Source organism: Salvelinus alpinus, chromosome 26 (genome assembly GCF_045679555.1).
Source record: "Salvelinus alpinus chromosome 26, SLU_Salpinus.1, whole genome shotgun sequence".
In the NCBI taxonomy this organism is placed as follows: domain Eukaryota; kingdom Metazoa; phylum Chordata; class Actinopteri; order Salmoniformes; family Salmonidae; genus Salvelinus; species Salvelinus alpinus.
Window position 1 is genome coordinate 9,491,490 of NC_092111.1, and position 22,470 is coordinate 9,513,959.

The following is a 22,470-nucleotide window of genomic DNA, read 5'->3' on the forward strand; positions in this document are numbered from 1 at the left end:
AGAATTCAAGGCACACTTAACCAGCATGGCTACCACAGCAATCTGCAGCGATATGCCATCCCATCTGGTTTTGGCGTAGTGGGACTATCATTTGTTTTTCAACTGGACAACAGGACAATGACCCACCTTCAGGCTGTGTAAGGGCTATTTTACCAAGGAGAGTGATGGAGTGCTGCATCAGATGACCTGGCCTCCACAATCACCCAACCTCAACCCAATTGAGATGGTTTGGCTTGATTCGGATCGCAGAGTGAAGGAAAAGCAGCCAACAATACTCAGCATATGTGGGAACTCCTTCAAGACTGTTGGAAAAGCATTCCAGGTGAAGCTGGTTGAGAGAATGCCACGAGTGTGCAAAGCTGTCATCAAGGCAAAGCAAAGGGTGGCTATTTGAAGAATCTCAAATATAAAATATATTTTGATTTGTTTAATACTTTTTTGGTTACTACTTGATTCCATATGTGTTATTTCATAGTTGTGATGTCTTCACTATTATTCTACAATGTAGACCGGCAGTGTATGCTTTTCATCGTAACAGCAAAGTAATTCAGTTTTTGAATTACCTGTAATAATTCTGAAAGCCCAATAAGCCAAAAAGCTTCAAAATCGTGGTAGATTGTCCTAAATCTTGTACCATTTTTCTAGAATGATTTCACTCCACAGTATTCAAATAGCACAACACCCCACATGTAAATAGGTGAGGCAAAGCAATCATTTAGCAAACGAGTAACTTATACGCTAACTGTACACCTATATAACACCTATTCTGTTATTTCCTTTGGCAATTGACAGCCCCAAACACTAATCACCTAGAGAACAACACTGAAAAAGGACACACTCTATAACCGCGTCGGTCTAGGCAGATTACCATAGACTGGATGATCCTTTCCCAATACTAACCGTAACCACTAGAAGTAAAAATGTGTCGTCCAACATAATGTCATAGTAAATAGGCTTATAACTATTTTCCATTTCCAACATTTTTATTGACAAAACCAATCAATGTATTTGCATTGTTATGAATAGATCATTTGATCATCTGTTTTATGAAAAACATTTATATTAAATAATTTTTTATATATATAAATGTTTTCTTCTTCTATGAATCTAAATAACATGAGCATTGATTGACAGACATTGCTTTAGAAGGATTTTGAACTTTGGTGACCACTTCAATGACACAATAGTAACTATATAAGATCCTCCTGGAGTAAAATTGTAATTGAAAAAGCAAATGAAAGCGGATACTAGTAAAGTAAAGCATTGTCCTTCAGACCTGGTAATGCTGTAAAGGTCTACCAAAGTCTACGACAGGGGTGGCCAACCATCCTCCTGAAGAGCTACAGGTCCTGCAAGGTTTTGCTCTTGCCCTGCTCTAATACACCTGATTCTACTAATCAGCTGCTCATCCGAACCTTGGTTAGCTGAAACAGATGTGTTAGAGCAGGGTTGGAGCAAAAACCTGACTACCCAGTAGCTTTGCAGGTGAAGGGTTGGTCATCACTGGTCTATCACTATGGACATTAACAGGAAGGAATTCTGGATCCAACACGAGTCTGGTAACTACTTATCTCTAAGTAGCAGGAGCATAGGCCTACATCTCTATCTCACAGATGAAGGGCAAGTACATGGTGCATGGGGCGTCGATCCAGCTGCTCACCGCCTTGCGCTCCAGCTTGCGCGTCTTCACGATGTAGCCACAGTCTTCGTCAATGTGGTTGTTGGGCTCACCCTCCTCCCAAAAGCTACACAGGGAGAAAAATGGTTTCATTATTTTAAAAAACACACAAATTCAACCAAACATCTCTTGGTATAATGTATATCATATACAAACAACATATATACACTACCGTTCAAAAGTTTGGGGTCACTTAGAAACGTCCTTGTTATTGAAAGAAAAGCAATTTTTTTGTCCATTAAAATAACATCAAATTGATCAGACATACAGTGTAGACATTGCTAATGTTGTAAATGACTATTGTAGCTGGAAACAGCAGATTTTACATGGAATATCTACATAGGCCCATTATCAGCAACCATCACTCCTGTGTTCCAATGGCACGTTGTGTTAGCTAATCCAAGTTTATCATTTTGAAAGGTTAATTGATCATTAGAAAACCCTTTTGCAATTATGTTAGCACAGCTGAAAACTGTTGTACTGATTAAAGAAGCAATAAAACTGTCCTTCTTTAGACTAGTTGAGTATCTGGAGCATCAGCATTTGTGGGTTCGATTATAGGCTCAAAATGGCAAGAAACAAAGGACTTCCTTCTGAAACTCGTCAGTCTACTCTTGTTCTGAGAAATGAAGGCTATTCCATGCGAGAAATTGCCAAGAAATGCTAATGTTCTTCAACCACTCCACAAATTTCTTGTTAACAAACTATAGTTTTGTCAAGTCGGTTAGGACATCTACTTTGTGCATGACACAAGTAATTTTTCCAACAATTGTTTACAGACAGATTATTTCACTTATAATTCACTGTATCACAATTCCAGTGGGTCAGAAGTTTACATACACTAAGTTGACTGTGCCTTTAAACAGCTTGGAAAATTACCGAAAATGATGTCATGGCTTCAGAAGCTTCTGATAGGCTAATTGACATAATTTGAGTCAATTGGAGGTGTACCTGTGGATGTATTTCAAGGCCTACCTTCAAACTCATTGCCTCTTTGCTTGACATCATGGGAAAATCAAAAGAAATCAGCCAAGACCTCAGAAAATAAATTGTAGACCTCCACAAGTCTGGTTCATCCTTGGGAGCAATTTCCGAACGCCTGAAGGTACCACGTCCATCTGTACAAACAATAGTACGCAAGTATAAACACCATGGGACTACGCAGCCGTCATACCGCTCAGGAAGGAGACGCGCTCTGTCTCCCAGAGATGAACGTACTTTGGTGCAAAAAGTGCAAATCAATCCCAGAACAACAGCAAAGGACACTATGAAGATGCTGGAGGAAACGGGTACAAAAGTATCTATTTCCACAGTAAAAACGAGTCCTAAATTGACATAACCTGAATGGCCGCTCAGCAAGGAAGAAGCCACTGCTCCAAAACCGCCATAAAAAAGCCAGACTACGGTTTGCAACTGCACATGGGGACAAAGATCGTACTTTTTGGAGAAATGTCCTCTGGTCTGATGAAACAAAAATAGAACTGTTTAGCCATAATGACCATTGTTATGTTTGGAGGAAAAATGGGAAAGCTTGCAAGCCGAAGAACACCATCCCAACCGTGAAGCATGGGGGTGGCAGCATCATGTTGTGGGGGTGCTTTGCTGCAGGAGGGACTGGTGCACTTCACAAAATAGATGGCATCATGAGGCAGGAAAATTATGTGGATATATTGAAGCAACATCTCAAGACATCAGTCAGGAAGTTAAAGCTTGGTCGCAAATGGGTCTTCCTAATGGACAATGACCCCAAGCATACTTCCAAAGTTGTGGCAAAATGGCTTAAGGACAACAAAGTCAAGGTATTGGAGTGGCCATCAGAAAGCCCTGACCTCAATCCTATATAAAACTTGTCGGCAGAACTGAAAAAGCGTGTGCGAGCAAGGAGGCCTACAAACCTGACTCAGTTACACCAGCTCTGTCAGGAGGAATGGGCTAACATTCACCCAACTCATTGTGGGAAGCTTGTGGAAGACTACCCGAAACGTTTGACCCAAGTTAAACAATTTAAAGGCAATGCTACCAAATACTAATTGAGTGTATGTAAACTTCTGATCCACTGGGAATGTGATGAAAGAAATAAAAGCTGAAATATATAATTCTCTCTACTATTATTCTGACATTTCACATTCTTAAAATAAAGTGGTGATCCTAACTGACCTAAGACAGGACATTTTTTACTAGGATTAAATGTCAGGGATTGTGAAAAACTGAGTTTAAATGTATTTGGCTAAGGTGTATGTAAACCTCCGACTTCAACTGTATATATTTATGTGTGTGCGTGTTGTTTCACTAGAATAGCTGTTGGCCATTTGTGTGCGCTACTGAACTGGATCATCTGCAGTGCCTCTACAGGTCTCTCTTTGTCTCAATGAGACAAACCGCTATAAAGAAAGGTTAGATAAAAACCCTTGCATCATGTACAATAATGTACCATATTCTTCACTCTGTCACTGCCGTCTTAATTGCAGCAGTAGTAAGGAAAGACGAAGCAGTGGAATATGTAAAAAAAATATATATATATTAAGAAGAGGAAGAATAAAAGGAAGAAATGCTGAAGAATGGGAAGGAGGATAAGATAAGCAAAAAAGAGGAAGGAGAAGGTAATCTGAAGCAACACAAAAAATGATATCCTTAGAAAACACATTAAGAATGAGGAAGAGAGATCATATGATGACGACCAGACTGACAAAAATTTGAAGGAGGGAAGAAGAACTTGGAGAAAACAAGGGATGTTATGGCCCCATGAGGAAGGGAAACTGGGCCAAAGGGGAAAGGTTCTCTTTCAAAGTATGCATACCAAAACATACCAGTAAATGTGTGTATACACAGACTGTCCTATATTACTGAAGATCAATACTGTTGCTGCCTGATCACACAGCCCCAGAGGTCAGTGTCCATATGAACTAGATCTAGGGTGACAACAAGCTATAGTAAGTTAGTAGCTGTTTCTGTTTTCGGAGTGGCTGCAGATCCATATTTTCTGGACCTTTCTTTCCGGGGACTAAAGGTCCCAAAGCCTCTGCGCATGTGCAGGATGCTCTACTTGCGAGCGTAAATGGAACGTAATTCCCCTTTGATGCAATTTTTTCTTGTGTATTCTGACCTTGAATTTAAGCACGACAATAACACTTGCCCCCCCCCCCATCTCCCAATACACATGTAAATATTGGACTATAAATTATACCCTTGCTAAAATGTGTATTCTATTCTACTGCCATTTACTTTATGTTTCTATTCTCATCTTTTATTATTTCTTATTGCTGCATTGTCGAGAAAGAACCTGCTAGTAAGACATTTCCTTGGAGGATGTACACCATGCCTATCCCATACATATGACTAATACAACTAGAAACTATTCACTCGCTATTCGCTTGGGGTGGAGATCAAAGAAATGAAGATGTGGCGGAGGTGTGTCTACTTAATTCCCTCGTAACTCCACCCCCTTTACACTCAATTAAACAATGAATAACGTTAAATAACCTGTTGGTCCCATGCGGTGCAACTTTATTTTTTATGATAGAAATAACAATTCTCCATGAACTGTAATTTACAAATTGATAAGAGGCTGAGCTATTGATAGGAGCTAGGTAAATTAGTAAGTCGTTTGGATAAGGTGATTGTAAATATAAATTATAATTGTTTTTGATCTATTTCACCTTATGATCGCTGGAGACAAATGTGAAACCAGTCATATGGCAGCAAACTGAAGCATATCAACCATTTTTGTCTCATGCGGCCACAACTAAACAGCGTGCACCACTAGGCAAAATATCTGTTTTGATTGAAACAAAACACAGGTATGCTATAGTTTGTTAACACTATCTGCTAAAAAATTTGCTCACTGTACAGAATTCGTGTCACGCCCTGACCGTAGATTGCTTTGTATGTTTCTATTTTTAGTTTGGTCAGGGTGTGATGTGGGTGGGTATTCTATGTTGTAGGTCTAGGTTTTCTATTTCTATGTGTTTGGCCTGGTATGGTTCTCAATCAGAGGCAGCTGTCTATCGTTGTCTCTGATTGAGAGCCATACTTAGGTAGCCTGTTTTCCCACTTTTGTTTGTGGGTGGTTATTTTCTGTTTAGTGTTTTTCGTCACCTTACAGGACTGTTCGTTTGTCGTTTTTGCTGTTTTGTTCAGTGTTCAGTTGTTTATTAAAATAATGAACACTTATCACGCTGCACCTTGGTCCTCTTCTCCTTCTCCCGACGACAATCGTGACAGAACCACCCACCAACAAGGGACCAAGCAGCGTGGTGGAATGGACTCCTGGACATGGGAGGAAATCTTGGACGGCAAAGGACCCTGGGCACAGCCGGGGGAGTATCGCCGTCCGAAAGAGGAGCTGGAGGCAGCTAGAGCGGAGCGGCGACGCTACGAGGAGTTGGCTCGAGGAAAAGTGCACGAGAGGCAGCCCCAGAATGTTTTTGGGGGGTGCACACGGGGAGATTGGCGGACTCAGGTAGGACACCTGAGCCAACTCCCCGTGCTTACCGTGGCGAGAGAGTGACTGGGCAGGCACCGTGTTATGCGGGGAAGCGCAAGGTGTCCCCAGTGCGCACGCATAGCCCGGTGCGCTACATCGCAGCTCCTCGAATCGGCCGGGCTAGAGTGGGCATCGAGCCAGGAGGGATGATGCCGGCTCAGCGCATCTGGTCTCCAGTACGTCTCCTCGGCCCGGGGTATACTGCACCAGCCCTACGCACGGTGTCCCCAGTTCACCAGCACAGCCCAGTGCGGCTTGTTCCAACTCCCCGCACTTGCCGGGCTACAGGGGGATCCAGCCAGGAGGAGTGGTGCTAGCTCTGCGCTCGAGACCGCCAGTGCGCCTCCACAGTCCAGTGCATCCGGTGCCTCGGCAAAGGACAAGGCCTCCTGCATGTCTCCCCAGCCTGGTGAGTTCTGTGCATGTGCTAAGCTCTAACCCTCCTGCATGTCTCCCTAGCCTAGTGAGTCCTGTGCCTTCTCCCAGAGCCAGGCCTCCTGTGTGTATCTCCAATCCAGTGATGATCCATGGCACGAAGCATCCAGTGATGATCCATGGCACGAAGCCTCCTGTGATGATCCATGGCAAGAAACCTCCAGTGATGATCCATGGCATGAAGCCTCCAGTGATGATCCATGGCACGAAGCCTCCAGTGATGATCCATGGCACGAAGCCTCCAGTGATGATCCATGGCACGTCAGTCCGGAGCCTCCAGCGACGCCCTCTAGTCCGGAGCCTCCAGCGTCGCCCTCTAGTCTGGAGCCTCCAGCGACGCCCTCTAGTCCGGAGCTTCCAGCGTCGCCCACTAGTCCGCAGCCTCCAGCGTCGCCCTCTAGTCCGGAGCCTCCAGCGTCGCCCTCTAGTCTGGAGCCTCCAGCGACGCCCTCTAGTCCGGAGCCTCCAGCGACGGGCTTCAGTCAGGAGCAGCCAGAGTCTCCCTCCTGTCCGGAGCAGCCAGAGTCCCCCCGCTGCGAGGGTCCCTGGTCCGGGGTCGGCGGTAAGGGTCCCTGCTGCAGAGGCACCACCTAAGTGGGCCAAGACTAAGGTGGAGCGGGGTCCACGTCCCGCACCAGAGCCGCCACCGCGGTGAAATGCCCACCCAGACCCTCCCCTATTGGTTCAGGTTTTGCAGCCGGAGTCCGCACCTTTGGGGGGGGTACTGTCACGCCCTGACCGTAGATTGCTTTGTATGTTTCTATTTTTAGTTTGGTCAGGGTGTGATGTGGATGGGTATTCTATGTTGTAGGTCTAGGTTTTCTATTTCTATGTGTTTGGCCTGGTATGGTTCTCAATCAGAGGTCGTTGTCTCTGATTGAGAGCCATACTTAGGTAGCCTGTTTTCCCACTTTTGTTTGTGGGTGGTTATTTTCTGTTTAGTGTTTTTCGTCACCTTACAGGACTGTTCGTTTGTCGTTTTTGTTGTTTTGTTCAGTGTTCAGTTGTTTATTAAAATTGGTCCTCCTCTCCTTCTCCCGACGACAATCGTGACAATTCGAAACAACACTGTACATAACTAAGAAGAGTATCATTTGAAATCAAATGGTTTGGCGTGCAGATGCTGCATGGACGTTCCACTGGTAAAGCTTCGAGAATTATCATACACGATTGACAGTGAGAAATGTGAAGGGAGGGTGACCACAAAAAAAATGCATGTGTAAAGTAGAGGTAAAGAAAGACATGCGCGAAACGTGATACAGATCTTTCAAGGGGATTCAGGGGGGCGGGGCGGGGGAGGTACAAGGCGGTTATATGTATCCGGAGCCGCAGCCTTCTCTTTTTCTCTCTACCTGAGCTATAGAACCCATAGAAATAGAACAACTAGAATGGTCATTGCCATTCAAGTCAATGCTCTGTGATGGGTGGACCGGTGGCCATATTCTGTGTACCCATAGGAGTAAAGCAGGAAGTCATTTTATTTCTAGGGTCCGAACAGTAGTTTGTAATAGCCTATTTATCCTGCATGTAGATCCATTGGGTTACACATTTTAGTTATTTTTCTGTTTTCTATTATTTCTTTATGGGGCACAAAAAGCACAGTCATACATTTCACAAGTTTATTTTAAGTATAGTCAATTAGTTATCCATCTTGGTATAGTTATCCATTTTAGTAATCTTCATACTGTATTATGTACTAAACAGATTATATATCATCTATTACTATTTAAAATCCATTATCATAGTCCACTTAAGGTTAATAGGTTAAGTGGACGGAAAAACAAATAGGAATATCACACGCCTGATGAAAAACACAGTCAAATGTACCATAATGTATTTGTATCTCAGATACAAATGGAAAACATAATGTAGAAACATAAATCTAATAATAACATATACCGTTTAGCAGATACCTTTATCCAAAGCGACTTACAGTCATGTGTGCATACATTTTAAGGTGGTCCCGGAATTCAAACCTACTAGCGTTGCAAGTGCCATTCTCTACCAAATGAGCTACGGTGGACCACAGAATGAACGAAAAACTGAAAAAAGTATAAATATATATATTTTTTAAATGAATACAGTATAATGACTAATTTGTAAAAGATTATAGCCAACTACATTATGGGCCAGTTTCACAGACCCAGTTTAAATAAATCCAGGTGAAGGCTTACAGTTGAAGGCTTAATTCTGGTTCATAAAACAAGAACTTTGTTGGTAAACTATTGAATCTTAAATCATTTAAGCCATGTCTATGAAGCCAAATTATTATTATTAGCATTGATTATATCTATATATCAATATAATCCTGGGGTAGACTATTTAACTCAACACAGCATTACACGTTTCAATATACCAATGCATAAGTCTCGATGTCACACACCTGATTGATTGTTTCATCCACACAACTTTGACAACCTTACAGCCTGTTGAGCCTTGAGACAAATATCAGCAGCCCTCTGTCTGAAAACAGACTGACCAATACCCAGGTTTACAGTGGTGCCGAACGTGTACAGAGAGAGGACTGTGTAGAAGATATTTCTATTATTGTCAAAAGTTGGAAAGAAAAAGTCCTTGAAGATATAAAAGATGAGCCACAGAAAGCAAATGACGTAGAGAATTCCCTGCAGGATCCCAGTAATGGTGGCCCTCATCTGACTGCGCAGACTGGGCGAGGAGAAGGGGCTGCCGCTCTCTTTCATGCTCTTCATGTGTCTGTGCAGGTAGCGCACAGTGGCACAGCTCGACCCAACTACCACACAGAGTCCAAAAAAGATGTATAGAATTTTCAAAACAAGACGTGTCCTCTCAGTGTAGAACAGGGCATTTGGAGAGGCAGGCGCGGTGCTGTTCACTGATGTGTAAGTGCTGTTCATTGATGTGTACGTGCTGTTAGCATTTCCAGAGACATTGTTGAGTAAATCTGTCATGTTTTGTCATTGATTATCATGTCTTGTCCCTGTGCTTCCCTTCTATTCGTTTCCCTCTGCTGGTCTTATTAGGTTCTTTCCCTCTTTCTATCCCTCTCTCTCCCCCTCCCTCTCTCCCTCTCTCGCTCTCTCTCTCTATCGTTCCGTTCCTGCTCCCAGCTGTTCCTCATTCTCCTAACTACCTCATTTACTCTTTCACACCTGTCCCCTATTTTGCCCTCTGATTAGAGTCCCTATTTCTCCCTCTGTTTTCCGCTTCTGTCCTTGTCGGATCCTTGTTTGATGTTTGCTGTTCTGTGTCCTTGTTCCGCCCTGTCGTGTTTTTGCCTTCTTCAGATGCTGCGTGTGAGCAGGTGTCTATGTCGGCTACGGCCTGTGCCTTCCCGAAGCGACCTGCAGTCTGTGGTCGCGTCTCCAGTCGTTCCTCTCTACTGACGAGAGGATTTCAGTTTTCCTGTTTTGGATTTACCTAAGATAATATCCAGGAGTATCGTTTTTTGTTTAAGACTGGAATAAAGACTCTGTTTCTATTAAGTCGCTTTTGGGTCCTCATTCACCAGCATAACAGAAGGATCCGACCAAGAATGGACCCAGCGACTACGGATTCTCGCAACACTGCCGTCGAGTTCCAGGGAGCAATGCTCGGCAGACACGAGCAGGAATTGTCTGCTGCTCGTCATGCCGTTGAGACCCTGGCCGCTCAGGTCTCCGACCTCTCAGGACAGTTTCAGAGTCTTCGTCTCGTGCCACCAGCTACTTCCTGGTCTTCCGAGTCTCCGGAACCTAGGGTTAATAACCCACCATGTTACTCTGGGCAGCCCACTGAGTGTCGCTCCTTTCTCACCCAGTGTGATATTGTGTTCTCTCTCCAGCCCAACACGTACTCAAGAGAGAGAGCTCGGATCGCTTACGTCATATCACTCCTTACTGGTCGGGCTCGGGAGTGGGGCACAGCTATCTGGGAGGCAAGGGCTGAGTGTTCTAACGATTATCAGAACTTTAAAGAGGAGATGATACGGGTTTTTGATCGTTCAGTTTTTGGGAAGGAGGCTTCCAGGGCCCTGGCTTCCCTATGTCAAGGTGATCGATCCATAACGGATTACTCTATAGAGTTTCGCACTCTTGCTGCCTCCAGTGACTGGAACGAGCCGGCGTTGCTCGCTCGTTTTCTGGAGGGACTCCACGCTGAGGTTAAGGATGAGATTCTCTCCCGGGAGGTTCCTTCCAGCGTGGACTCTTTGATTGCACTCGCCATCCGCATAGAACGACGGGTAGATCTTCGTCACCGAGCTCGTGGAAGAGAGCTCGCGTTAACGGTGTTCCCCCTCTCCGCATCTCAACCATCTCCTCCCACCGGCTCAGAGACTGAGCCCATGCAGCTGGGAGGTATTCGCATCTCGACTAAGGAGAGGGAACGGAGAATCACCAACCGCCTTTGCCTCTATTGCGGTTCTGCTGGACATTTTGTCATGTCATGTCCAGTAAAAGCCAGAGCTCATCAGTAAGCGGAGGGCTACTGGTGAGCGCTACTACTCAGGTCTCTCCATCAAGATCCTGTACTACCTTGTCGGTCCATCTACGCTGGACCGGTTCGGCTGCTTCCTGCAGTGCCTTGATAGACTCTGGGGCTGAGGGTTGTTTTATGGACCAAGCATGGGCTCGGAAACATGACATTCCTCTCAGACAGTTAGGGAAGCCCACGCCCATGTTCGCCTTAGATGGTAGTCTTCTCCCCAGTATCAGATGTGAGACACTACCTTTAACCCTCACAGTATCTGGTAACCACAGTGAGACCATTTCCTTTTTGATTTTTCGTTCACCTTTTACACCTGTTGTTTTGGGTCATCCCTGGCTAGTATGTCATAATCCTTCTATTAATTGGTCTAGTAATTCTATCCTATCCTGGAACGTTTCTTGTCATGTGAAGTGTTTAATGTCTGCTATCCCTCCTGTTTCTTCTGTCCCCTCTTCTCAGGAGGAACCTGGTGATTTGACAGGAGTGCCGGAGGAATATCATGATCTGCGCACGGTCTTCAGTCGGTCCAGAGCCAACTCTCTTCCTCCTCACCGGTCGTATGATTGTTGTATTGATCTCCTTCCGGGGACCACTCCCCCTCGGGGTAGACTATACTCTCTGTCGGCTCCCGAACGTAAGGCTCTCGAGGGTTATCTGTCTGTTTCTCTCGACGCCGGTACCGTGGTGCCTTCTTCCTCTCCCGCCGGAGCGGGGTTTTTTTTTGTTAAGAAGAAGGACGGTACTCTGCGCCCCTGCGTGGATTATCGAGGGCTGAATGACATAACGGTTAAGAATCGTTATCCGCTTCCCCTTATGTCGTCAGCCTTCGAGATTCTGCAGGGAGCCAGGTTCTTTACTAAGTTGGACCTTCGTAACGCTTACCATCTCGTGCGCATCAGAGAGGGGGACGAGTGGAAAACGGCGTTTAACACTCCGTTAGGGCATTTTGAATACCGGGTTCTGCCGTTCGGTCTCGCTAATGCTCCAGCTGTCTTTCAGGCATTAGTTAATGATGTACTGAGAGACATGCTGAACATCTTTGTTTTCGTTTACCTTGACGATATCCTGATTTTTTCACCGTCACTCGAGATTCATGTTCAGCACGTTCGACGTGTACTCCAGCGCCTTTTAGAGAATTGTCTCTACGTGAAGGCTGAGAAGTGCGCCTTTCATGTCTCCTCTGTCACATTTCTCGGTTCTGTTATTTCCGCTGAAGGCATTCAGATGGATCCCGCTAAGGTCCAGGCTGTCAGCGATTGGCCCGTTCCTAAGTCACGTGTCGAGTTGCAGCGCTTTCTCGGTTTCGCTAATTTCTATCGGCGTTTCATTCGTAATTTCGGTCAAGTGGCTGCCCCTCTCACAGCTCTGACTTCTGTCAAGACGTGCTTTAAGTGGTCCGGTTCCGCCCAGGGAGCTTTTGATCTCCTCAAGAAGCGTTTTACATCCGCTCCTATCCTTGTTACTCCTGACGTCACTAAACAATTCATTGTCGAGGTTGACGCTTCAGAGGTGGGCGTGGGAGCCATTCTGTCCCAGCGCTTCCATTCTGACGATAAGGTCCATCCTTGCGCTTATTTTTCTCATCGCCTGTCGCCATCGGAACGCAACTATGATGTGGGTAACCGCGAACTGCTCGCCATCCGCTTAGCCATAGGCGAATGGCGACAGTGGTTGGAGGGGGCGACCGTCCCTTTTGTCGTTTGGACTGACCATAAGAACCTTGAGTACATCCGTTCTGCCAAACGACTTAATGCACGTCAAGCTCGTTGGGCGTTGTTTTTCGCTCGTTTCGAGTTCGTGATTTCTTATCGCCCGGGAAATAAGAACACCAAGCCTGATGCCTTATCCCGTCTCTTTAGTTCTTCTGTGGCTTCTACCGACCCCGAGGGGATTCTCCCTGAAGGGCGTGTTGTCGGGTTGACTGTCTGGGGAATTGAGAGACAGGTAAAGCAAGCACTCACTCACACTGCGTCGCCGCGCGCTTGTCCTAGTAACCTTCTGTTCGTTCCTGTCTCTACTCGTCTGGCTGTTCTTCAGTGGGCTCACTCTGCCAAGTTAGCTGGCCACCCCGGCGTTCGGGGTACGCTTGCTTCTATTCGCCAGCGGTTTTGGTGGCCTACTCAGGAGCGTGACACGCGCCGTTTCGTGGCTGCTTGTTCGGACTGCGCGCAGACTAAGTCAGGTAACTCTCCTCCTGCCGGTCGTCTCAGACCGCTTCCCATTCCTTCTCGACCATGGTCTCACATCGCCTTAGACTTTATTACCGGTCTGCCTTCGTCTGCGGGGAAGACTGTGATTCTTACGGTTGTCGATAGGTTCTCTAAGGCGGCACATTTCATTCCCCTCGCTAAGCTTCCTTCCGCTAAGGAGACGGCACAAATCATCATTGAGAATGTGTTCAGAATTCATGGCCTCCCGTTAGACGCCGTTTCAGACAGAGGCCCGCAATTCACGTCACAGTTTTGGAGGGAGTTCTGTCGTTTGATTGGTGCTTCCGTCAGTCTCTCTTCCGGGTTTCATCCCCAGTCTAACGGTCAAGCAGAAAGGGCCAATCAGTCGATTGGTCGCATATTACGCAGCCTTTCTTTTCGAAACCCTGCGTCTTGGGCAGAACAGCTCCCCTGGGCAGAATACGCTCACAACTCGCTTCCTTCGTCTGCTACCGGGCTATCTCCGTTTCAGAGTAGTCTTGGGTACCAGCCTCCTCTGTTCTCGTCCCAGCTCGCCGAGTCCAGCGTTCCCTCCGCTCAGGCTTTTGTCCAACGTTGTGAGCGCACCTGGAGGAGGGTCAGGTCTGCACTTTGCCGTTACAGGGCGCAGACTGTGAGAGCCGCCAATAAACGTAGGATTAAGAGTCCTAGGTATTGTCGCGGTCAGAGAGTGTGGCTTTCCACTCGTAACCTTCCCCTTACGACAGCTTCTCGCAAGTTGACTCCGCGGTTCATTGGTCCGTTCCGTGTCTCTCAGGTCGTCAATCCTGTCGCTGTGCGACTGCTTCTTCCGCGACATCTTCGTCGCGTCCACCCTGTCTTCCATGTCTCCTGTGTCAAGCCTTTTCTTCGCGCCCCCGTTCGTCTTCCCTCCCCCCCCCCGTCCTTGTCGAGGGCGCACCTATTTACAAGGTACGGAAGATCATGGACATGCGTTCTCGGGGACGTGGTCACCAGTACTTAGTGGATTGGGAGGGTTACGGTCCTGAGGAGAGGAGTTGGGTTCCATCTCGGGACGTGCTGGACCGTTCGTTGATTGATGATTTCCTCCGTTGCCGCCAGGGTTCCTCCTCGAGTGCGCCAGGAGGCGCTCGGTGAGTGGGGGGGTACTGTCATGTTTTGTCATTGATTATCATGTCTTGTCCCTGTGCTTCCCTTCTATTCGTTTCCCTCTGCTGGTCTTATTAGGTTCTTTCCCTCTTTCTATCCCTCTCTCTCCCCCTCCCTCTCTCCCTCTCTCGCTCTCTCTCTCTATCGTTCCGTTCCTGCTCCCAGCTGTTCCTCATTCTCCTAACTACCTCATTTACTCTTTCACACCTGTCCCCTATTTTGCCCTCTGATTAGAGTCCCTATTTCTCCCTCTGTTTTCCGCTTCTGTCCTTGTCGGATCCTTGTTTGATGTTTGCTGTTCTGTGTCCTTGTTCCGCCCTGTCGTGTTTTTGCCTTCTTCAGATGCTGCGTGTGAGCAGGTGTCTATGTCGGCTACGGCCTGTGCCTTCCCGAAGCGACCTGCAGTCTGTGGTCGCGTCTCCAGTCGTTCCTCTCTACTGACGAGAGGATTTCAGTTTTCCTGTTTTGGATTTACCTAAGATAATATCCAGGAGTATCGTTTTTTGTTTAAGACTGGAATAAAGACTCTGCTTCTATTAAGTCGCTTTTGGGTCCTCATTCACCAGCATAACAAAATCAACTATTGCTGGAATATGAAGAGAAATGTCAATCAAAAACAAGACCCTGTTGATAAACAGGACCCAGTAAATGATGATTTTGATGTTCCTCTTCACCCAGGTGAAGAGAGCTCGCTGAGCAGGGACGATCTGGGTGTAGTAGAAGAAATTCAGCCAAACGGAGGTTGTCATACTAGTGGGGAAAGTGTACTCCACCAGCATATTAGCAGCAAGCCTCAGCTTCAGATGTTCCGTGAAGAGGAAATATGTCATTGCAATAACAGAGACCAAGAAAACAATGGTGCAGCAAACCAAAGATTCCAGTAGTGTCTTCATAGGCTGTTTGAGTCCCCCTCTGCCTCGCTGAGGGCAGAGCAGGCAGAAGGCAAAAAATACGTTTGCAAATACGCTGATTGCAATGAAAGTCACATTGACTCGGACAAACGCCAGGTTGTCCATCCCGATGTCAGAACTGCAGGAGCAGTACAAGACACGGTTTATGCTTGCAGTGATATCTTGTCATTAGATCTCTAGAAGCTCAAATGCCGCATTTGCATTGAACATGAGGAAACTAGGTCTAATAAGCTGCAAGTTACATTAGCCCAAAATGAGAATGCAAATATAGAACATTGACAACATTGGGGAGGAGGGGTTGGGCTGCAAGTATTTGACAAACCCACTGAAATTGAACATTTCATCTTGAATGAAAGTGTTGCTGGGGTGGGGGGGGGCTATTCTTGGCCCAGAAGTTCCATAGGTGCATCCCAGCTATCTTTCTAAGGCTGTGATCCTTAGGCAGCATGTTGATAGTCTCATAACAGTATACAGACTCTCTAGTAATCTTCTGGATGACTCAGAGCATACAGAAGGCAAAACATGAATTTGTCAGAAAGCTATAAGACCAAAAAGTCACATTTACAGCATATAAAAAGGCGGAGTCATCCATTGCGATCCTGTCCATCAATGCAAATTGCAGGTGCTCAACTGCAGACGTGTAATGATGGACAACCAAATGGGTAGGGCCTACAGAATAGCACACGCCTGGGTATGAAAAACACAGTCAAATGAGCCATAAGCTGTTTGCATCACAGGTACCAACTGCGAAAACATAGGACTATGTAAACAACAAAAATTTGAAAAACTACATTAATATGCTAATTTGTACAAGATAAAGTAGGTTCTCATATTATATTAGGGCCACAGACCCAAATTAAACAGGTGTAGCTGAATCCTGATTTACAGACTTATCTCCGTGCTGTTGGGCTGTTTGTTGCTACTTGGCTATCTGCCAAACTTTTCGTTTTGAACTTTTAATACATTTACCAATGTCTTAGTTTTTTTTCTTCGCTCAACTTTTTCATTCAACTTTCACCCCGGACACTTTATCTGGACATGGTTCTACAGGACCTTCACCAGCCGAAAAAGCTAAGTAGTAACATTAACATGAACACTATGCGCACAGAACCCCCCCCCCCCCAGCCGTTGTCGCTCATCTAGCCGACAGAAATGTTCAACCTGTTCAACATGAGAGGATGGCTTTCACTTCAGCTGTGAGGAATTCATGAACTTCTTCAGTGAAAAGATCATGATCATCAGAAGCATGGGCTTTCTCTTATAGAGCTCAATATTTATGGAATGGTCTGCCTATCCATGTGAGAGACACAGACTCGGACTCGACCTTTAACTCTTTAAGTCTTTACTACTCTTCAGTAGGTCCTGTGATTGAGTGTAGTCTGACGTAGGGGTGCAAAGGTGAACGGCAAGGCACTGGAGCGACGAACTGCCCTTACTGTCTCTGCCTGGCCGGCTCCCCTTTCTCCACTGGGAATCTCTGCCTCTGACACTATTACGGGGGCTGAGTCACTTGCTTACTAGTGCTCTTCCATGCCGTCCATAGGAGGGGTGCATCACTTGAGTGGGTTGAGTCACAGACGAGATCTTCTTGTCCGGTTTTGCGTCCCCTTCAGGCTTGTGCGGTGGAGGAGATCTCTGTGGGCTATACTCAGCCTTGTCTCAGAGTAGTAAGTTGGTGGTCTGTTGATATCCCTCTAGTGGTGTGGGGGCTGTGCTTTGGCAAAGTGGGTGGGGTTATATCCTGCCTGGTTGGTCCTGTCCGGGGGTATCGTCAGACGGGGCCACAGTGTCCCCCAACCCACCCCTGTCTCAGCCTCCAGTATCTATGCTGCAATAGTCTATCTCTGCTGCTATTGGAGGTCTCTCTTGGAAAAGAGACGTTATCTCAATGAGAAAAAACTCCTGGCTGTCCCCAGTTCACCTGGTCGTGCTGCTGCTCCAGTTTCAACTGTTCTGCCTGCGGCTATGGAACCCTGACCTGTTCACCGAACGTGCTACCTTGTCCCAGACCTGCTGTTTTCGACTCTCTCTCTCTCTACCACACCTGCTGTTTCGATCTCTGAATGCTTGCCTATGAAAATCCAACTGAAATTTACTCCTGAGGTACTGACCTGTTGCACCCTCTACAACCACTGCTGGTTATCTATGAATGTTTGAACATCTTGAAGAACAATCTGGCCTTAATAGCCATGTACTCTTATAATCTCCACCCGGCACAGCCAGAAGAGGACTGGCCAGCCCTCAGAGCCAGGTTCCTCTCAAGGTTTATTCCTAGGTTCCTGCCTTTCTAGGGAGTTTTTCCTAGCCATCGTGATTCTACATCTGCATTGCTTGCTGTTGGAGGTTTTAGGCTAGGTTTCTGTATAGCACTTTGTGACATTTGCTGATGTAAAAAGGGCTTTAGAAATACATTTGATTGATTGATTGATTAATGAACATCACCTAATCGTGGTTTACATGCTTAGTCAGACCTATGGTCTGTGATTCAATATTTTTCTAATGAGCCACCACAGTCCAGGGATAATAGGCCATGTGTATGACCTTGTCCCCAGGGACCTTGTAGTCATAGCAGATAATATTCAAATTTTTGGTGATTTTAATATTCACATGGAAAAGTCCACAGACCCACTCCAAAAGGCTTTCGGAGCCATCATCGACTCAGTGGGTTTTGTCCAACATGTCTCTGGACCTACTCACTGCCACAGTCATACTCTGGACCTAGTTTTGTCCCATGGAATAAATGTTGTGGATCTTAATGTTTTTCCTCATAATCCTGGACTATCGGACCACCATTTTATTACGTTTGCAATCGCAACAAATAATCTGCTCAGACCCCAACCAAGGAGCATCAAAAGTCGTGCTATAAATTCTCAGACAACACAAAGATTCCTTGATGCCCTTCCAGACTCCTTCTGCCTACCCAAGGACGTCAGAGGACAAAAATCAGTTAACCACCTAACTGAGGAACTCAATTTAACCTTGCGCAATACCCTAGATGCAGTTGCACCCCTAAAATCTAAAAACATTTGTCATAAGAAACTAGCTCCCTGGTATACAGAAAATACCCGAGCTCTGAAGCAAGCTTCCAGAAAATTGGAACGGAAATGGCGCCACACCAAACTGGAAGTCTTCCGACTAGCTTGGGAAGACAGTACCGTGCAGTATCGAAGAGCCCTCACTGCTGCTCGATCATCCTATTTTTCCAACTTAATTGAGGAAAATAAGAACAATCCAAAATTTCTTTTTGATACTGTCGCAAAGCTAACTAAAAAGCAGCATTCCCCAAGTGAGGATGGCTTTCACTTCAGCAGTAATAAATTCATGAACTTCTTTGAGGAAAAGATCATGATCATTAGAAAGCAAATTACGGACTCCTCTTTAAATGTGTATTCCTCCAAAGCTCAGCTGTCCTGAGTCTGCACAACTCTGCCAGGACCTAGGATCAAGAGAGACACTTAAGTGTTTTAGTACTATATCTCCTGACACAATGATGAAAATAATCATGGCCTCTAAACCTTCAAGCTGCATACTGGACCCTATTCCAACTAAACTACTTAAAGAGCTGCTTCATGTGCTTGGCCCTCCTATGTTGAACATAATAAACGGTTCTCTATCCACCGGATGTGTACCAAACTCACTAAAAGTGGCAGTAATAAAGCCTCTCTTGAAAAAGCCAAACCATGACCCAGAAAATATAAAAAACTATCGGCCTATATTGAATCTTCCATTCCTCTCAAACATTTTAGAAAAAACTGTTGCGCAGCAACTCACTGCCTTCCTGAAGACAAAACAATGTATACGAAATGCTTCAGTCTGGTTTTAGACCCCATCATAGCACTGAGACTGCACTTGTGAAGGTGGTAAATTACCTTTTAATGGCGTCAGACCGAGGCTCTGCATCTGTCCTCGTGCTACTAGACCTTCGTGCTGCCTTTGATACCATCGATCACCACATTCTTTTGGAGAGATCGGAAACCCAAATTGGTCTACACGGACAAGTTCTGGCCTGGTTTAGATCTTATCTGTCGGACAACCTCTTGGGGATGTCATTCGAAAACATAATGTTAACTTTCACTGCTATGCGGATGACACACAGCTGTACATTTCAATGAAACATGGTGAAGCCCCAAAATTGCCCTCGCTAGAAGCCTGTGTTTCAGACATAAGGAAGTGGATGGCTGAAAACTTTCTACTTTTAAACTCGGACAAAACAGAGATGCTTGTTCTAGGTCCCAAGAAACAAAGAGATCTTCTGTTGAATCTGACAATTAATCTTGATGGTTGTAAAGTCGTCTCAAATAAAACTGTGAAGGACCTCGGCATTACTCTTGACCCTGATCTCTCTTTTGACGAACATATCAAGACTGTTTCAAGGACAGCTTTCTTCCATCTACGTAACATTGCAAAAATCAGAAATGTTCTGTCCAAAAATGACGCAGAAAAATTTATCCATGCTTTTGTTACTTCTAGGTTAGACTACTGCAATGCTCTACTTTCCGGCTACCCGGATAACGCACTAAATAAACTTCAGTTAGTGCTAAATACGGCTACTAGAATCCTGACTAGAACCAAAAAAATGTATCATATTACTCCAGTGCTAGCCTCCCTACACTGGCTTCCTGTTAAGGCAGGGGCTGATTTCAAGGTTTTACTGTTAACCTACAAAGCGTTACATGGGCTTGCTCCTACCTATCTTTCCGAGTTGGTCCTGCCGTACATACCTACACGTACGCTATGGTCACAAGACGCAGGCCTCCTAATTGTCCCTAGAATTTCTAAGCAAACAGCTGGAGGCAGGGCTTTCTCCTATAGATCTCCATTTTTATGGAATGGTCTGCCTACCCATGTGAGAGACGCAGACTCCGTCTCAACCTTTAAGTTTTTACTGAAGATTTATCTCTTCAGTGGGTCATATGATTGAGTGTAGTCTGGCCCAGGAGTGTGAAGGTGAACGGAAAGGCTCGGGAGCAACGAACCGCCCTTGTTGTCTCTGCCTGGCCAGTTCCCCTCTCTCCACTGGGATTCTCTGCCTCTAACTCTATTACAGGGGCTGAGTCATTGGCTTACTGGTGCTCTTTCATGCCGTCTCTAGGAGGGGTGCGTCACTTGAGTGGGTTGAGTCACTGACGTGATCTTCCTGTCTGGGTTGGCGCCCCCCCTTGGGATGTGCTGTGGCGGAGGTCTTTGTGGGCTATACTCTGCCTTGTCTCAGGATGGTAAGTTGGTGGTTGAAGATATCCCTCTAGTGGTGTGGGGGCTGTGCTTTGGCAAAGTGGTTGGGTTATATCCTTCCTGTTTGGCCCTGTCCGGGGCTATCATCGGATGGGGCCACAGTGTCTCCTGACCCCTCCTGTCTCAGCCTCCAGTATTTATGCTGTAGTAGTTTATGTGTCGGGGGGCTAGGGTCAGTTTGTTATATCTGGAGTACTTCTCCTGTCTTATCCGGTGTCCTGTGTGAATTTAAGTATGCTCTCTCTAATTCTCTCTTTCTCTCTTTCTTTCTCTCTCTCGGAGGACCTGAGCCCTAGGACCATGCCTCAGGACGACCTGGCATGATGACTCCTTGCTATCCCCAGTTCACTTGGCCGTGCTGCTGCTCCAGTTTCAACTGTTCTGCCTGCGGCTATGGAACCCTGACCTGTTCACCGGACGTGCTACCTGTCCCAGACCTGCTGTTTTCAACTCTCTAGAGACCGCAGGAGCGGTAGAGATACTCTTAATGATCGGCTATGAAAAGCCAACTGACATTTACTTCTGAGGTGCTGACTTTCTACACCCTCGACAACTACTGTGATTATTATTATTTGACCATGCTGGTCATTTATGAACATTTGAACATCTTGGACATGTTCTGTTATAATCTCACCCGGCACAGCCAGAAGAGGACTGGCCACCCCTCATAGCCTGGTTCCTCTCTATGTTTCTTCCTAGGTTTTGGCCTTTCTAGGGAGTTTTTCCTAGCCACCGTGCTTCTACACCTGCATTGCTTGCTGTTTGGGGTTTTAGGCTGGGTTTCTGTACAGCACTTTGAGATATCAGCTGATGTACGAAGGGCTATATAAATAAATTGGATTTTTGATTTGATTTGATTTGATGTGTATGAAGCCAATCAATTAGTGTTGATTGAATCCAATATAATCCTGGGGTAGATTTAGGGCTCTACTCAACCAGATCCGCTTTAGCAGACATCGGCATAGCGGTTGTTTTGGCGGTGTCGGAACTGCTTTAGCTGTCCTGGCTGTCACGCCCTGGCCTTAGTATTCTTTGTTTTCTTTATTATTTTAGTTAGGTCAGGGTGTGACATGGGGAATGTTTGTGTTTTGGGTGGTTATATGGTATGTCTATGGTTGAGTGAATGTTTCCAGGTATGTCTATGGTTGCCTGAGTGGTTCTCAATCAGAGACAGATGTCTTTCATTTGTCTCTGATTGGGAGCCATATTTAAGGCAGCCATAGGCATCATGCATTTGTGGGTAATTGTCTATGTCTGTGTCTATGTTGCATGTTTTTGCACTTAGTCATTTATAGCTTCACGTTCGTCTATTTGTTGTTTTGTTTAGTTTTTCTTCTTCTAAATAAAGAGAAGATGTATTTTTCACACGCTGCGCCTTGGTCCTCTCTCTCTCCCTTTGATGATCGTGACACTGGCATTATACCTAAAGCAGGCATTGCTATTGGCTGCAGGGAGTCACATGAACAGAAATCCCATGCAGCCTTGTTTACAAGTTGGAACACTAGTATGTGAGATGTAATCTACACCTCCATTATGATGATAGACATCCTTATTATTTTATTTCAGGATTTTTCAATTTGAGCGTCAATATTTCTATACAGCCTGCACTTTCTCGCTCTGAACTTCTAATGTGAGTAGGGTGGGTGTGACTTGTGACAATGATAGCAAGAGCAGCCATATGACGGCTCCAACGCAGTTCTACCTCTGACACTCCGCCAAAACATCCCGCTGTGCGGGTGTCTGCTATCGCCAGTTAACGCCTGATCTGATTGAATCGAGGCCTTAATCTGCATCCACGAAACCCGCCCACATTTTTGTTGTAGCCCAAGCAAAGCCAAAAACTTACCCCCCGACCAATTTGGTTCCATCAACCCAAAGCCAGTCTGCCTCAGTCGTCTCGTCACTGATTCCAAACCAGTAGGCATTCCAGTGGCCCCGAGGTAACTGGTTCCACAGAAACGTCTA

At 45.8% G+C, this 22,470-nt stretch overlaps 1 protein-coding gene across 1 annotated transcript in view; it reads right to left on the reverse strand.

The window, feature by feature from the left end:
- Positions 1-964: 964 nt before the first annotated feature.
- Positions 965-22,470, reverse strand: part of LOC139554608 (C-type lectin domain family 4 member M-like) — a 32,133-nt gene continuing 10,627 nt past the window's right edge. Inside the window, exons 5-6 of the mRNA XM_071367550.1 lie at positions 22,352-22,467; positions 965-1,745 (exon numbers count right to left, since the gene is read on the reverse strand). Of these exons, the coding sequence (XP_071223651.1) occupies positions 1,595-1,745; positions 22,352-22,467 (267 nt within the window). The 3' untranslated portion in view covers positions 965-1,594. The remainder of the gene's footprint in view (positions 1,746-22,351; positions 22,468-22,470) is intronic.